Genomic DNA, 16,014 nt, shown 5'->3' with positions numbered 1-16,014 from the left:
GAAATTTCCACCCTCTGGGGTTTCTCCTTCCAAGACCTTTCGCTGCTAATCAGGGCTAGATTAGATACTTGCTTCCACAAAGGAAGCCTAAGGACTTCTGCCAGAATAAAGAAAGCAGAGGCTAAGAAAACGGGGCTGTCATCTGAGTGGAAAAAGGCCAACCGGGAACTCTGGGGGCCCCCCTGAGCGCTGGGACAAGGCTTAGACGTAGACTTTGCTCTCTCCTGAGCCAGGCCGCTGCAGCCAGTCCAGCCCTAAAAGGCTCCTCCAGAAGACGCCACAATCTACCTGCCAGCCTGGCCCCGCTCACCTATTCCAGGGGCAGCACAGCGCTCTGACCACCAAAGCCCAGCAAGGCCGGCCTCATAGCCAGGTGGTTCCCTCACAGCCCTGATCTCCTTCCTGCCCAACTCCATCCGGACTGCCACCCTGCAGTCTAGGCCCCTTCCCTCAGCGATCCCGCTCACTGCCAGCAGCACCCCCTGCAGACTCGGCATGCCTCCCGCTGCTGTGTGGGTCTGGCACTGCCACTCATCACCCTTCACCATGTCCTCCTTCCTCCCTGCCCCTCAATGCCTCTTTCCTTCCCACCTAATCAGTCAGGCAGTACACATCCAATAGAAGCACATTAGGAAGGTAAATCTTCTATAAAAATAGTCACATTATTCCAGTCAGAAGAAATCATTTTTATATTCTCTAGCCAGAGTTAAAAATATTCAGGTCCTTCTGGCCCTGGCCAGTGTTTCTCAGTGGCAAGAGAGTCAGCCAAAGCACTTAAGGGTCATGGGTTCAAGTCTTGGTCAAGGGCATGTACCTGCACTGTAGGTTCCATATCCAGCCCTGGTCAGAGCGCATGCAGAAGTCAACCAATGGGTGTGTCTCTCTCATATCAATTTTTTCTTTCTCTCTCTCTCTCTCTCTCTTTCCCTTTCTTTCTCTCTCTCTCTCTCTCTCTCTCTCTCTCTCTCTCTCTCTCTCTCTCTCTCTCTCTCTTTTTCCCTCCTTCCCTCCCTTCTACTTTCTCTCTTAAAAAAAAATCAATGGAAAAAATATCCTCAGGTAAGGATTAACAACAAATATATATACAGGACCCCACATTTACATGGAGAATTACAGATGCCAGGGTAGGTCCAAGGAACCTTAATTCTCCTGTCTCCTGTCCACTACCCTGGACAAGGCCAGAGGGAGCTGAAGTCTGAGGGCCTCCTTTGACCCTTAACCCTTGTCATTCTGCCTTCTTCCAGTCCATTCCCGGGAGATTCATTCTTCTTCCCTCCAACAGGAGTGGCTCCAGGTCTCGTGGACACCTGGCTAGCTCTCAAAACTCTGGTTCTTGGACCTGTGCCCGGACCCCCAAGTGCCAGTATGAGGTCATTTCTGCCAGCGCTGCAGAATGCCAAGGCTCCAGCCAGGGCTCTGCTTTCCTGCCTCCCACAGAAGGAAGCAGGAAGATGATAAGACAGCAGACCGCAGGGACTCCTGCCTTAGCTGGGCAGCTCAGAGCTCCAGTGGGGAAAGGAAGGCAGTCGGACAGGATGCCCTGAAGAGCATGTCTCAACTGTCCCCAAAGGCTTCAGCAGGCCACAGTCCCTGAGTGCGGAGCTCTCTCCTGCCTGAGGTCACATCCTTCGCCAAGCACTGGGGAGGGGAAAAGCCGAATGGAAACAGGCCCGGCCTGGGTAGGACAGGCCCCCACGGTGGCCCGCGTGCTGACCCTGCAGGCACAAGTCCAGCTGCCGTTACCTGAGTGGGCGGGTTGCTGTACTTCCTGTCCTGAGGACTCCACATCCTGTGCAGAGAGTCCAAGGAATTCTCTGACAGTTGCTGGGATTTTCGTCCCGCTCTGCGGCTCTTTAAGTCCACATCCTCATATGGGTTCTCCTTGGGCAGATCTCCTGCAGAGGAGGAAAGGTTAGAGAAGGGGAGAAGGGAAGAAGGAAGCACGCACGCACGCTCTCTCTCTCACACAAATAAACAAGCAGAATTCCTGTGAACCAAAGAGAATGGCTTCTGCCTGGCCCTTCGGCTCGTGAGTCATGCAGCGCCCCGTCTGCAGTGGGAGGCTACACACAGATCCTGGCTCCCAGTCCAGAAGCTGAACCCCCCCACCCCCCAGTTCAGCTCAGCCTTGTCTGGCCTCTGTTTTATAAATTCAGGGATTGCACAAGACTGGCTCAGGCACCCCTGCCTGGGCCCAGCCAGCCAGCAGCGCCAACACCAGGCGTCTCTCCTTGGCTCCCTTCCCCCCGCTGGGTAAGCCCCAAAGATGCACAATTCAAGGCAGGAGCGGCTTAGGGAGGTCACGGGGCCGTTCCTTTACGGACTGCTCCCCGAGGAGGACAGACCGTAAAGGGGAGGATGGGCTTCGAGGAACTTCCAGGGCACAGGGCTTTCCCAGGCCTTGCTCTCGCCCACTACCCTGCTCAGCAACTCCTTCAGGGCTATTCTTCCGTCTGGTCCACCAAGGGAACCCTAGCCCCACACAGGGATTAGCAAGCAGCGCCGTGCGGTGATTATTTATTCAATGACCTGTTCTTGCACTGTGCCACTCCGTTTCCTGCACTGCTGAGCTCGGCAGAAAAGAGAAGGCCCTCACTCCCCTATGGGAGTACAGTCTCCTGCGTGACACAGGAGAGGCGGGAAAGGCTTGAAAGGGGCCTGGGCCGAAGGGGTGGGGTTGGGGGGTTCTCCAATAGCTGGCAGCAGGCACTGTAGGGACAGGTCCAGGGAATTCTCAGAGTCCAAAGCACAGCCTCTGCCTTGAAGAGCAACCCCCTCCCAGAAGCAATACCCTCCTGTCCCTTTCCCTCAGACACTTGCCTGGGCTTTTCTAAAATGCAATACTATAACCCAGGTCAGGCCTGCCAGAATCACTGTCCATAGGGACTGTGAGTGACCACAGCCCTCTGCTCCCCTCCATATCAACACCAACATGTGGGACCAGGGTCCTAGGCACCAGAATGAGGCATTGGAGGCAGCACACGTGGTGAGTGGGGCTCACTCCAGCTCCTCTATTCAGCAGCAAGACTGAGCCTGGGCGACCAACCAGCCCCATGGATGGCTGGGCTCACCTCACGCCCCAACGGAGTTCAGGACTCCTTTGGGAGGAGTAGAAGGGTTAGAAACAAGGGCCCCTGGAACACAAGCTTTCCGAGGCTAGGACGCAGGAGAAAAAAACAACCCCCACATGCTTACCAATGTCTTAGTTTCCAAAGCCAAGATCCCCTCTATTGCGGTAGCTACTTACTACTAGCAAGAAAAGCCATGATGAATTTAGGAAATGTCTTTAGAGAGGTGCGGGAGCGTAGGGAGGAGGGGACGAGTGAATGGGAGACTTCAGTCAGCGTTAGGAAGACTGCCCTGGGAGCAGCACAAGTCTCTGCAGTGCGAGTCTAAGACGGGTCAAGAAAGGGTTGGGGACCAGATTAAGTGATTCCCAACACCAGCAGCGTCCCAGCAATCGAGCAGCCGTTTTCCTGTAACACAGTCATGGTATGAAAATGACTTGTCTCCATTCCAGAGCCCTGACTAAGCAGAGCTGGCCCAGCAACCCTGCCTCGGGGAGCCAAATATTAAACCTGGCACCCCCTGCAAACTGGCACCTGCCACCCCACTGTGGCCACTCAGGAGGAGTCAGGGGAGACTCCACTTCTTGGCCCCTCTCCAGCACACTTCCTGGAGCGGTGAGGTGTGGGGGTCAAGGGTCAGCAAATACCAGGGCAGTCCTCTGATCTGGTGAAATGAGACCAGAGCACCACCTTTGAGAAGCAGACAGGAAGAGCACTTCCTCCCAGCTCATCAAATCCACGCTGCCCTGGGCCAGAGGAGCAGCCAGGGCCCTAGCGTCATCCCCAACCCCAACCTAAGCCCTTTAGATCAGAGCTTCCCCAGCTACTGGCATTTGGGCTGGATAATTCTTGTCGTGGTGGACTCTCCTGAACACGCACATCTGCAGGATGTTTAGCAGCAACCCTGACCTCAATCCACTAGAGGACAGCAGCTTCCCCTCAGTTGTATGTAATAAGCAAAAATGTCTCCTGAGCAAATGGATGGGTGGGTGGGTGAATGGATAATGGAAGAGAAGACAGGAAGGGAAGGAAGGAGGGAGGAAGGGATGAAGGGAGGGGAAATTGCTCTCCCCCCCCCCAATTAAGGACCACTGCTTTCATAGGAAATATAATCAATAATATTGTAATAACTATGCACAGTGTCAGATGAGCATCAGACTTACTGGGATGATCACTTCATAAGGTATATACCGTATTTTTCGGACCATAAGACGCTCCGGACCATAAGACACACCAGTTTTTAGAGAAGGGAAATGAAGAAAAAAAGATTCTGAAACAAATAGTGTCCTAAAATATTTTATGTGCATTAAAACCCAACATCACAGTCATAAACACATGTAATCAACCCTGTAAAGTAAACAGCAGCATTTAGAACCATTTTAGAGCCGGGCAAGCACACAGAGACCACGCAGAACCGGGCAAGTAAAAAAACTTTTTTTTTAAAGTATATGTGTAGGCTATATTTGGACCATAAGACGCAGGGACTTTTTCCCCCCACTTCTGGGGGGGAAAAAGTGCGTCTTATGGTCCGAAAAATACGGTAAATGTCTAATCACTACATTGTACATCTGAAACTAATATAATATTCTATATCAACTGTAATTAAGAATAATTAAAAAAAAACTGCTTTATATAGATGTTTCTGGATTTCCTAATAGCTTCTGAGTGCCATGACATATATCCCTCTTTTTCTACATCCTTCCCTTCTTCCTCCCTCCCTCCTCATCTCCCTTCTTTCTTTCCCCGGAATCAGAGCTTTGAACATTGATACAAAATCCAAACCTGAAAAACAAACAAACAAACAAACACAGATGTAGGAGACTGAGGCCCAAGGAAGGAATAGATGTACGACACTGATACACATTAGTGACAACCTGGGAAGAAACAGGTGGGAACGCCAAGTTCTTAACACGAATCTTGCCTCTGGAAACGAAATTTCAGGAAGGCCTCACATGCCTGCTCCTCCTACCTGCCTAGTCCTCATATCAGCCACTTAACTTCCTGTCTGATATAACCAGGCCGCTAATCATTTCTCCAGGAAACAGCCGCTGGCCCCAGCCCAAGCCCTGCTCCACTCCCACTACCGCCCCCTCCTCCTAGCCTTGGCATGAGCCCTAGTTCACCTGCTCCTCCCGGCTGCCTAGACTATCCCTGGTTGCCCTCTGGAGCTGTCTCACAGAAATACTCCCAGTCATCTCTTCAATAGTAAGGGTGCCAGGGGTGGGGGTGTGCAGAGACCAAGCAGGCCCTGAATCCCAGAGCCACTAATGTGAACCTGCTGAGAGCAAGTTAATGTCAAAGCAATAGCTCCGAGGCTGGGGGAGGAGGAGGTTGGAGGAGAAGGCTCAGTACTACCTCCGGGGAGCAGAGCCACAGCAAGGCCAGGGAAGCGAGGCCTGAGTGGAGACAACATGGTGAAGATTTAGGAGACAGGTTGCAGGGCAGACTGCAAGGCATTTACCTGCATTCCTACCCTGACTTCCCTGAGGCGGCCCCACACTGCCCTGGGGGAGGTAGAAGAGGTGGCTTTCTTCCCCGGAGGCCTGGCCTTGAGCAACCCCATCTCATCTCATCAAGCCCAACGGGGGAAGCCAGAGTTCTCAACCCTTCCCAGCTTTGCTGATGAGATAAGGGACAAGGGCATGGCCAAGAATTTCTGCTTCGAACTCTTTTAAAGGGACTGTCAGAGCCCAAACGTATCACAGAGATTCTCTGGAAGGAAGAACCCAGCCCCACCCAGTCTGGCCCCCATAGCTCCCCACAGCTTCTCTGGTTATTAACTGAATGTGCCAGCACCCCACTCCTTACCCACACCCAACTGGAAGAACCAGTTAGGGAAGGCGTGTGTGTGTGTGTGTGTGTGTGTGTGTGTGTGTGAGTGTGTATGGACAGGCACTGAGAATTTCTCCAAAGAGAATCCTAAGCTTCCTGGACCACACCCTGGGTCTGCTGCTTCCCTCTGCATCTATCTCTCTGGGTTCCAGCCAGCTGTTTCTTCCAGTTTTCCGCTTCTCCGTCCCCACCCCCTCTTGCACACACACAGTGAAGAGAGGGCCAGGATTAGGGCCCAACTTTTTCCACAATGCACAGCACATCGGGTGGGAGCTCTAAGGGGCCAGTGTTACCCACTCACCAAGCCTGGAAACCATTCCCCACCTGCCTGGCATACTGTTCCCTGGGCTGCAGCCTCTATACTGTCAGGGGCCCCCTGATCCTTACTGCTTCCCAGCCTGGGGACAAAGGAGACAAGAGGGCAGAGGGAGAGCGGAGGCTTGGAGGGCTTTGCAGGCAGGCTGGCCAGCCTGTCCCCAGCTCCCACTCACTCAAGTTCCTGGAAACGTTCCCTCAGCCCCAGCGAGCTGACAGGAGTGGGAATCTCTGCAGGAATGCAGCCCAGGCTCCCTGGTCAGGCGCCCAGGCCACTCCACATAACTCCCTAACAAGCTGCTTCCTTGGGTGCATTTTTAAGTGTCAGGCTCAGAATGCAAATGATGATAAGGCTTTGGAGAAAAGCAACATCTTCCGGGGCAGAGGTCAAGTTGGACAGGTGAGAATTAACAGCCCCGGGAAGCAGGGAGGCAGTCACTCTGCTTCTGAAGCCCTCTATTGAAAGTCAGCAGGATGAACCTCAGCTTGCTTTGGAGAACTCCACCCCCAGGTCCCCGGGCATCCTGTCTGGTGTGGGAGGGAGGCTGGCAAACTCCCAAGGCCCTGGTTCAAGCCCACTGCTCACGGAGAAGACAGGCCAGTCTCTGGGCCTAATGGCCCTTAGTCTCTCACTGACCAGGAACCCAGTCCAATGTGGAGGTTTAGCCTGGGTGCTCTTCCCTCATACAGCCCCATGCCATAGACCCCTTCCAGAGCTCTGTCTGTCCCGCTCCAGGTCAGGCAGCACAAGAGCTGAGTGATCCAAACAGAATCAGAACCGGACCCTCACATAGCACAGGCTGGGCCCAGAACAGAAAGCTTTCTGGGAAATCAGAGGCCCTGGTCAATCTGAGGCAAAAGGTGAAAATGACATTCAGAGTTCAGAAACAAAGGGCCCCTAGGACCTCTGGAGGAGGCTCCAAATTTCTGATCCTGTCTCCAGAGATGGAGAAAGGGATAAATTAGCCAGAGTCTAAAAGAGAGAAAGCTCCCTCTAGCCTCTCTGACCTGTGGTCAGGTCCACAAATTCAGACCCGGCTGCCGTGGGAGCTACAAAGAAGGAAAACGGGCACTGAAGTAACTACAGACCTGCAACCCAACCACCCCTCAAGGCAGAAGCAAAACCCAGGTGCCTGGGCCGTTCCCTGCCCTCCCTCCCGCGCTACCTCCCCCAACTCTCTACGCCGAAGATCCAGAGGCTGGTGAGCAGCTAGGGAGCATGCCCCAGCTCCAGTGCCTTACCCTGGTTCTATATCACCCGTCCAAGAAGTATCCAGGCCGCTCCTATGTTGTCTTGCTTCCTCATGCCACCTCTCAAAGCAGCAAAAAATCCCCTTTGCTGAGTGAGGAGGCCCAACCCCAGACACACTTGCCTCCTTCTTCCTCTTCTCTCTAACCTGACCTAAGAAGAACAGTTCTGCTGCTCAGGACAGTGGCTGCAAAATTCTCTCTCTCTCTCTCTCTCTCTCTCTCTCTCTCTCTCTCTCTCTCTCACACACACACACACACACACACACACACACACACACACACACACACACACACACACAAACACACACACACACACACACACATACACCACCACCACCACCACCACCACCACCACCACCACCAGACACCACTCCCAAACAACCCCAACCAGAGTCCTAGAATCATGGATCTCCAGACAGTTCAAATGGTTAAAGCGTCACTTCAGTTCTGTTCTACAACAACCACCCCCCACCTGATATCCCTGCGTGGCGCAGAAGGGCTGTGAAGCTTCTCAAAGAGAGAACAGTGAGGACGTGTGGGTAGTGCCTTCTCTGCCCAGGGCAGCAGCCACAAGGGCCGTGGGCAGCAATGACATTACAATTTACTCCAAACAAGAGGAAATAGGAATCATCCATTGCAGCTGAGGTGGGGAGGGAGGTGGGGTTGTGCCTCCTCTGATCCGCACAGCTCTTGACCCCAAAGCTGGGTGACCCGTGCATACAGAGCTTTTTCCCAGTTGTGAGGCACGAGGCCTCCCTCCTCAAGCCCTTTTGCTGTTGGGAGGGATTTCACTCCCACAGCCCTCCAGTGATGACCTAATTTTAGATGGCTACATACTAATCACTTCCGTTCCTGGGAAAGCGGTGCCTCTGTGGGTTGGATCATTGTAGCTATCGCCCCAGGGATGCTGGCCCAGCAAGTTCTAAGGAGAAAAGGGTGAGCCTGAGGGCTCAGATCAAAGAGGGAATAGAAATGGTCCTCATTTCTTGAGATCCCACAGTCTTATGAAAGTCTACAGGGTTCTCCACTGGGGCCTCTTCTCTCTAATGTGTTCACTAAGACTATGTCCCCCTCATCTTCAGGGCCTGCGAAAGACACAGAGAAAGAAGAGGAGAGGAGAAAGAGATGAGAGAGTAGGCCACTTCCCTTGGACACACACTTTACTTGAGCTGAATTAAAGCCCACCTCCCCCAAAGAGAACGAGGCCAGAATTAAAGTGAACGCCCAAAATAAACCCAACCCAGCCTAGATTACTGGGTTTTTATTGACCCTCAATCACAAGCTTGCCAACACCAAGTTCTCCCAGCTGTCGGTGGACAATTCACCGAGTTGTCTTACATTCCTGACCTTCTCAGGAAGAGGAATTAATGGTTCCAGACTATCTTCTCAAAGATGTTAGTACAGCAAACAGCCTTGGAAGACAGGAATAGTCTTCCTCCAGGGTAGAGGCAGAATGGATTCCTGACCAGAGCGATAAGGATAATGTCTCCTGATGGGCAGGTTTGCAAGCAGCCCCTTGAAAAGATTGGGGTTTCCTAAGCTGTGGGTGCCACCTCTACCTGGACCTCCTCTCCACTGCCCCGTAGGACGTGGGAGAAGGGCACCCATGCGAACATACAGCTCCTGCTGCTGCGGCTGTGCTATGAGTAATCAAGTCCTTTGCCTGTGATCCGGGAGTCTGCCAGCAGCTGTGCAACTGGGGCCGGTTGAACCGGTTAGCCCGTAAGCAGAGGGAAATCTTAGGGGTTTTCACTTGAGGAGGTGCTTCGGTACCTAGTTAACCTCATTTAATCCCAACAGTAAACCTATGACGTGCGATTACTATTATTTTTGTGGTTGCCATAACATCGTCATCTGAGGAAACAGAGGCCTCCGAAAAGTTCAGTGATTTGTCTAAGAACACAAAGCTAAGGAGGGGCACCTGTTGGACTCTCCAAAAATAAAAGGGATAATGTGGATTTTTCCTTTTTATGGTCCCAGAGACCTCTTGGGTTTCAGTTCATTCCATGTTCACTTCAGGTTTTCATCTCTCAGCTGCCCAGTCCTTGCTAAACTACTTCCTCTGATGACCATTTCCTTGAGAGGTCCCAGAAGCTGGACCCTCGCTGCCCACGACTGACGAAGCAGAACCCGGAGTGTCCCCCTCCTGCTCCTGTTCTGCTGCAGCCCCCAGAGGCATCCCCACCGGCCACCTGGGCCACTGCTTACCCACAATGTCTTCATAGGCATTCTCTTCTAAAGTGCTTTTGGATCCAAACTTGGGTTGGCTCTCAGTACCATTCTCAGTGGGAGAAGAGGGGTACAGGGACTGGAGACTGGATGCATCCTCAAACTCAAAGGATTTTCTGTGGATAACAAGAACAAGAGTCATCCAGCTGAGCTAGACGCCTGCTGCCTTGTTGGGGAACGGCCATGGGCAACAGCAAAGACCAGATGTCCTGCTCCCAAGACCAGCTACTGAGCAAAGCACTAAGTGAAGAACTAGATGCTTTGAGAGGCCCAGGCTGGAGGACTGCAAATAACATCAATGATGACAACACAGGTAAAAGGCTGCCTCAGCTATCTCACAATGCCGCTGCTAGGTATTGTGCCTTGAAGAGATGGAGGCTCAGAGAGATGAAGTGACAGAGGCAGGACTCGCCCAGGACGTCTGACTCCAGACTCTGACCTTTTGACTTGGGCCTCCAGGCCTTCAGAATAGCCTCCTTGAGAAGCACCTGCCTTCAGAGTCTCACCTCATGTAAGCATCCTTGGGAGTGCTCCTGCACTGAGCGGCCTGTAAGGGCTCAACCCTGGACGGTGAGCCCCAGGGTTATTTGGGGATAAAGGAAATAGTTGGTGGTAGGTGGTTTGTTGGAACAGGAAGTGCTGAGCCCTCAAAACCAACCGTATCACTTCTGAGGTGGAAGTAGGAGGGCAATCTGCAGCCAGAAGCTACTTTCAAGACCCAGCTTTCCTGCAGTTACTCACTAGCTCAGTTCCAACCTCCAAATCACCTCCTCAACTGTAGAATTTCAAAACCACAGCTTGTCTGCGCCCCAGAAACCCTGAGCCACAATACTCTCTACTCCTCTCCTTCACTGGGGAGGCACTTCCCCCAGCTAAGACTTGACTCCAGCTGCATCCTCTCCCTCTCCAAGGCAAGGCCCCAGCAGGCTCCTGGGAGGGAAAGAAGGCAAGGTACTCATTGAATCTCTCCTTTTACCCCTGACACCTCCCTCTTTTTTTAGGTACTGTTAGACTGTTCAGCCAATGAAGTCCTCTCTCTCTTGTTTAATGAACAACTCCTGCTAAGAATCCTGAGGTGCAAGTCAAGGACTAAAGGTGTCCCACAGGCTACATCTCGTGCTCAGTCTGCTTGGCTGCTCTGCACACAACTGAACACTCGATGTTGCCACCGCCTCCCCTCACCTCTATGACATCATCCCTCCTAGTTTTCAAGGGCCTCTCTGGCAATCTTTTTAAGCTCTTGTGAAGGATCCCCTCTTCCACTCACCTTTCAAATGCCAGGGTCTCTGAGGGTTCTGTTTTCAGAATTCTTGCTAACTCAGCACTCTTGGGGGCCAGATATTGATGGCCATTTCTACCATGACGACTCCCAAATCTCTGTCACTGGAATCCACCATATATGGTGTATGTGTGTGTACATATTGTGTATAAATATAACATGCATGGGAGTATGTGTAAAACCTCCAGGCTGATCTACCGTCTCCCCAATGCCTTATTTCACCTAGCTCACTGCTTTCTGCTGTTCTCAATTTAGCTCAGCAACCCCATGAGGAGGCTTCCCTCCCCCACACCCCCCGGCTAATTTAGAGACCCTCTGGGTCTCTGCAGGTCCCACACTGACACGGGCCATAGCATGCGTGTAGCACAATATCTATGCTTTATTCCTGCATGTCTCCTACACCGGACCATGAGCTCCTTGAATGGAAGAACCCTCTCTTATTTGCCTGGTATCCTCTTGACCAGCACAAGCTGGCTCTAACTAGGTGGTGTTTATAGAGGAGGGTGAATAGACCCAAGCAAGCACTCTTGGTGGGCTGTTAAAGACTTGAAGAGCCAGTAAAGCATGTGAGTGGGCCAAAACGTAGGATTATCCTTGGCTCTGTGGCTCCTGGGTCTGAACCTCTGTGATATCCTCCTCCTTGCACATGGCGGGAAAGGTTCTCTATGAGATAGGACTTGCTGGAGGAAGCCTGAAGTATGGGGTCAGACTGAAGACTCCCTACAAGTGAAGTAAGCCTGGGTGCCCACCTGACGTTGGGTTTAGAGGAGAAAGGCTGAGGGGTAGGAACACGGGCCTTCCAAAGGAAGTTGGCTCACAGTCTACTCCAATTCAGGGACTAAGATGCCTGCCAGCTTTCACCAACTCCAATAGCTCCAATGCCCAAGGCACCATCGTGGGGATGATGGTCCGGGGAGTCAGGGTCAGGAATGCTGAGACTGACCAGAAAAAACAAGGTGAGTCTCAGGTCAGCTCATTTTTAAACTTGGCCAAGAAGTAGATGAAATGTCCTTTCACGCCTTTTCCTTCAGGATCCAAGGAGCCCCTTTTCATACAGGCCCGGGTTTCATATGGCCAGCCAGCCCTCAGGGGAGAGGAAATCATGTTAAACGTGTCCATACTACTGTGTTAATGATAACACGCAGTATTCAGATAATGCTGCGCTCAAAGAACTTTTGAGTGCTGGCCCTTCAGGTAGTCATGTGGCTGAAGTCCTCCTACAGGTCCTCTAGGGCCTGTCTGTTCGATCTAAAAGTAACGTGGCCCTACCTTCCCCAAGAACACGGAGGAAGTTTCAGTGGGGCTCGGACGCAGCCCAACTCTACTCCAAAGGCCAACCCAGCCAGCGTGTTCAGTACCGGGCATTTGGGAGAAGCACACTCTCCCCACCCCCATCTCTCCCCACACCCATGTTTCAGTATCCTCCTCCAGTAAGAGTAGAAGAACAATCTCTTTTTTCTGCTGGCTCAGGTTACCACCTGACAATCATCTGGTGCTTCAGAACTTAAAAAAAAGCATGACTGACTTTGACCCTGACCACAATCTGCTTTTGCATCCTCCGTTAGAAAGAAAGCCATCGTGCCAGGACCACGCGTTACCTGCTCTGGGACTTGCGGTGACCACGCATGTCCTTCTTGGGTCTCCGGGTGACCGGTGGGGCTGGGGTGGAGGGCAGGGGAGGTGGAGCAGCAGGTGTGGGCGAAGGAGGTAGACCATTGCTCGGCTTACTCTTAGGGTTCTTGTCGGCCTCGTATTCAAAGGTGCGCTTGGGTTTGGGGACAGGATTCACAGCGGAGTCGGGGGAACTCTTCGATGGCAGCAGCTGGGCACTCGGGCCGTTTCCAGGGCTCCCTGGCTTCGTGGAGCCGCCGCCTTCCCTCTCCAGGGGTGGGCCCGCCTCCCCCACAGCTCCAGCCACTCCTCTTGCCCGGCTGCTGCCGGCGCTCACACTCGCGCTCCCCGTCAGTTCCTCCAAGGTGCCCAAGGTCCCGGTCTTCCTTCTTCCTCGGTCTACGCTGTAGCAGCTGCTGGGGAGCTGGGGGAGCCCCCGGCCTGGCTGCTCCTTCAGGGCCTGTTCAATCTTCTGGATGCGACTCAGCACTGCTGAGCTCTCCTTCCTGCTGCCGTGCCCCCTGAGGAAGGCACTGGGCTCACCCCGGCCTGGCCACTTCTCCAGCCGGTAGAAAGAGTCCCGGACAGGGAGTGCCTCTCCTTCCTCCTCGGTCTCCGGGTAGGAACACTCGGAGAAGGTCCTGCTCATCCTCCGGAGGCCCTTGAAATCAAAGGTCTTTTCTGAGCTGCAGGGGGACGGCACGACGCTGGGACAGCCCACGCTGGGGCAGCCCTCACTGGCCGCCCACTCGCCCCCAGAGCCCTCCCGCTTCTCTCCACATGCGCTCATCCTGGGCAAAGTCTCTCTGCGACCCTCCCATGCTGAAATCTTCTCCCGGATGCCCAGGCTGTGGGCACGGGCGCCAGTGCGGGTCTGAAAGATGCTCCGTGGGTTGGATGCCGACCCCAGGGACGGAGTGCTGTGGGCAAGGGGGAGGCAAGCAGCTACTCCCTCTACATCCTGGCCCGCCCCCGGGACAATCTCCTTCTGGTCCTCTCTCTTGCACACGGAAGGGCTGCCGTCCAAATAGCTGAAGCTGATGGCCTTGAGGGGACAAATGGGTGGAGAAGAAGTGTCTGGGGAGGAAGCCTGAGGATTTGGAGGTGAAGGCTCACGGGGGTGCCAGTCCTTGAGGAGCAGCCGGGAGCTGGAGCGGCTGGGGTACCTGCAGGCTGCCGCTTCACTATCGCTGAGGGGGTAGATGGGACTCCTTGGTGGGGAGAGAACTGGAGGTGGAGAGACTGACTGAGACCTAAGGCAAAAAAAAAAAGAAAGAGAAAGAAGAGAAAACGGCAGTGAGAGGCCTGACCGCCAGAGGCATCGTGTTTTAATCCCGGAGAACTCAGTGGCTCCTCCCAGTAAGACTCTCAAAAGCATTCGATTCACGTAATGCACCTTCACAGCTGTCCTCAGAAAAAGAGCGGCTCCTGCCCACAGCAGACCCCTCTGCCCAAGTCAACCCCGAGACCCTGGGACTGCCTGCAGCAGAGGCCAGTTCTGTGACAGCAGTAGCATCCCGGAAGTTCACATCTGCCAACTAGATTCAGAAAGACCAGTGGTGTGCTGCTAAATTAACAACCGCTCTCTGGGGAGAAAGCACAGATTTGTAGCATTTGCCAGGTTCCACAGTATAAATATTCCTACGAAGGCTGATTCCAGGCTATCAGGGTGACGATGTCACTGAGTGAGGAGCTGGGAAGTGATTTGAGTGATCGGTCCTCATGAGCTGGCACAAAGCAGCTTCAGCCAACAGTTCCTGAAGTCGCCCCCAAATATCACTCCTTTGATGTGTCTCCTTAACAAGCCCCCATCTCCCCTGAGACTTCTGCTACTGGACACAGATACTGCTCCTCAGCTTGGGTCTCGATCGGAATTCGGATCCCTGAAGGTCTCGACAGAATCCATGAGGAGGCTAATAAGGAGAGGAGGACCCCCCCAGCTCCTCTCTCCTGCAGTGGCAACCCATCAGACAAGCACCGTCCATTTCCCAGCTCCCAATCCACATACAGATCTTAGCCAATATCAGGAATCATTCTAAATAAATGCTTTTGCATAGATTAACTCATTTAACCTTTATGACGATTCTATAGTGTTATTATCACTTATTATTATCCTCATGTTACAAATTAAAAACACTAAGGCAAAGAAAGACTATCCTATTCAAGATCACTCACTCGGTAGGTGATGAAGCCATGACACGAACTCACACTACACTAAGCTGCCTCTCTAAAGAGGAAGCAATGGCCCCCGCCACCTTCGTGAACCATCCAGGCCCCCATGGAGCTCAGCAGATACTCCTACAACAGTGGGCACAACCCTGTCCTGAATGCAGCATTTGTAAGTAACAGAGGACCCCTTGGTCTTCCCTACTAGACCATGATTTCTTCCAGGTGGAGGAGCCCATGCTCAGTATCTGGAAGGTACTCAGTGAATGATAAACAACTAAAGAAAAAGGTAAAGGTGGCTCTGGCCGGTGTGGATCAGTTGGTTGGGCGTTGTCCCATGCACCAAAAGGTTGCTGGTTTGATTCTCAGTCAGGGCACATGCCCTGGTGATAGACTCATACCCCAGGAGGAGGCATACAGGAGGCAACTGCTCCTTGTCCAAGGCAGCCAATTTATGTTCTGCTCTCACATCGATGTTTCTCTCTCTCCCTCTCTCTTCCTCTCTCTCTAAAAAATCAATTAAAAAAATTTTTTTTTCAAAAAAGGTAAAGGTAAGCTTATCAAAGAGAACCAGGAACATACTTCCTTTTCAGCATACTTTTCTAGTTGTCTACTTGGAAACTTTCATTGTCAACTTTCGGAATTCTTCCCAAACAGTCTTCGTTCAAAGCCAGTGGGGCTTTGCTAATACGGCGGGCTCCAAAGGCGCACCTGACCCTAATGCCATGACCCTTGAAGCTGGGCGGTCCAGCCTCCCAGGCTCGAGTGCCATGCCAGCCACAGAACAGCAGCCAGCTGCCCCTGAGCCAGGCTGCTGTCACTGCTTGCTCATACACAGAAAACTGGAGCTTGAGTGAGTCAGGGATTGGCCAACAATTCCCTGTTGGGTCATAGCCTCTGGCTGCCCCCGAACAACAGGAAACCTCAACATGCTCAAGTTGTTTTTAAAAGGGCAAGTCAAACAAGAGCCATCCCACGTGTACCCGGGCACAGCTGAGAGAAATTCAGTTGCCTAGCCAAGCTGATGACCAAAGAGACTCCGGTCAGCAAGGAGGTGTGAACAGAATAAGCCTCAGCGCTCCCTAGAGTAGGGAGCTGCAGGGCAGTGTGCCAGGCGTGAGCCTGGGGAGATCCCAACCTCCTCACAATGAGAGAGGCCTCGGGTCCCTCACTTATTCGACAGAACCAGGGATGCAAAGGTCATCAGTCCAGCCCTGTAAGCCAATGAGTGTCTGGCTTACACAAAGGACTCTATGTTCCAGC

At 52.8% G+C, this 16,014-nt stretch overlaps 1 protein-coding gene across 8 annotated transcripts in view; it reads right to left on the bottom strand.

Moving 5' to 3' along the window:
- The window catches only part of DENND2B (DENN domain containing 2B), a 148,586-nt gene that overhangs the window by 21,462 nt on the left and 111,110 nt on the right, over nt 1-16,014 (bottom strand). For 3 of the 8 annotated variants that reach the window (XM_036427235.2, XM_036427234.2, XM_036427236.2), the window contains 3 exons: nt 12,573-13,838; nt 9,675-9,811; nt 1,744-1,895 (listed from right to left, as the gene is read on the bottom strand). In XM_036427235.2, coding sequence (XP_036283128.1) covers nt 1,744-1,895; nt 9,675-9,811; nt 12,573-13,838 — 1,555 coding nt within the window. Of the gene's footprint in view, nt 1-1,743; nt 1,896-3,195; nt 3,217-5,037; nt 5,058-9,674; nt 9,812-12,572; nt 13,839-16,014 lie in introns of those variants that run through there. The other 5 variants (XM_036427239.2, XM_036427238.2, XM_036427240.2 and 2 more) reach the window with 3 other exon arrangements.

This window comes from Pipistrellus kuhlii, unplaced genomic scaffold (assembly GCF_014108245.1).
Source record: "Pipistrellus kuhlii isolate mPipKuh1 unplaced genomic scaffold, mPipKuh1.p scaffold_m20_p_9, whole genome shotgun sequence".
NCBI classification, from domain to species: Eukaryota; Metazoa; Chordata; class Mammalia; order Chiroptera; family Vespertilionidae; genus Pipistrellus; species Pipistrellus kuhlii.
The sequence above is the reverse complement of the archived record's forward strand: the minus strand, read 5'-3'. Positions and strand labels throughout refer to the sequence as shown.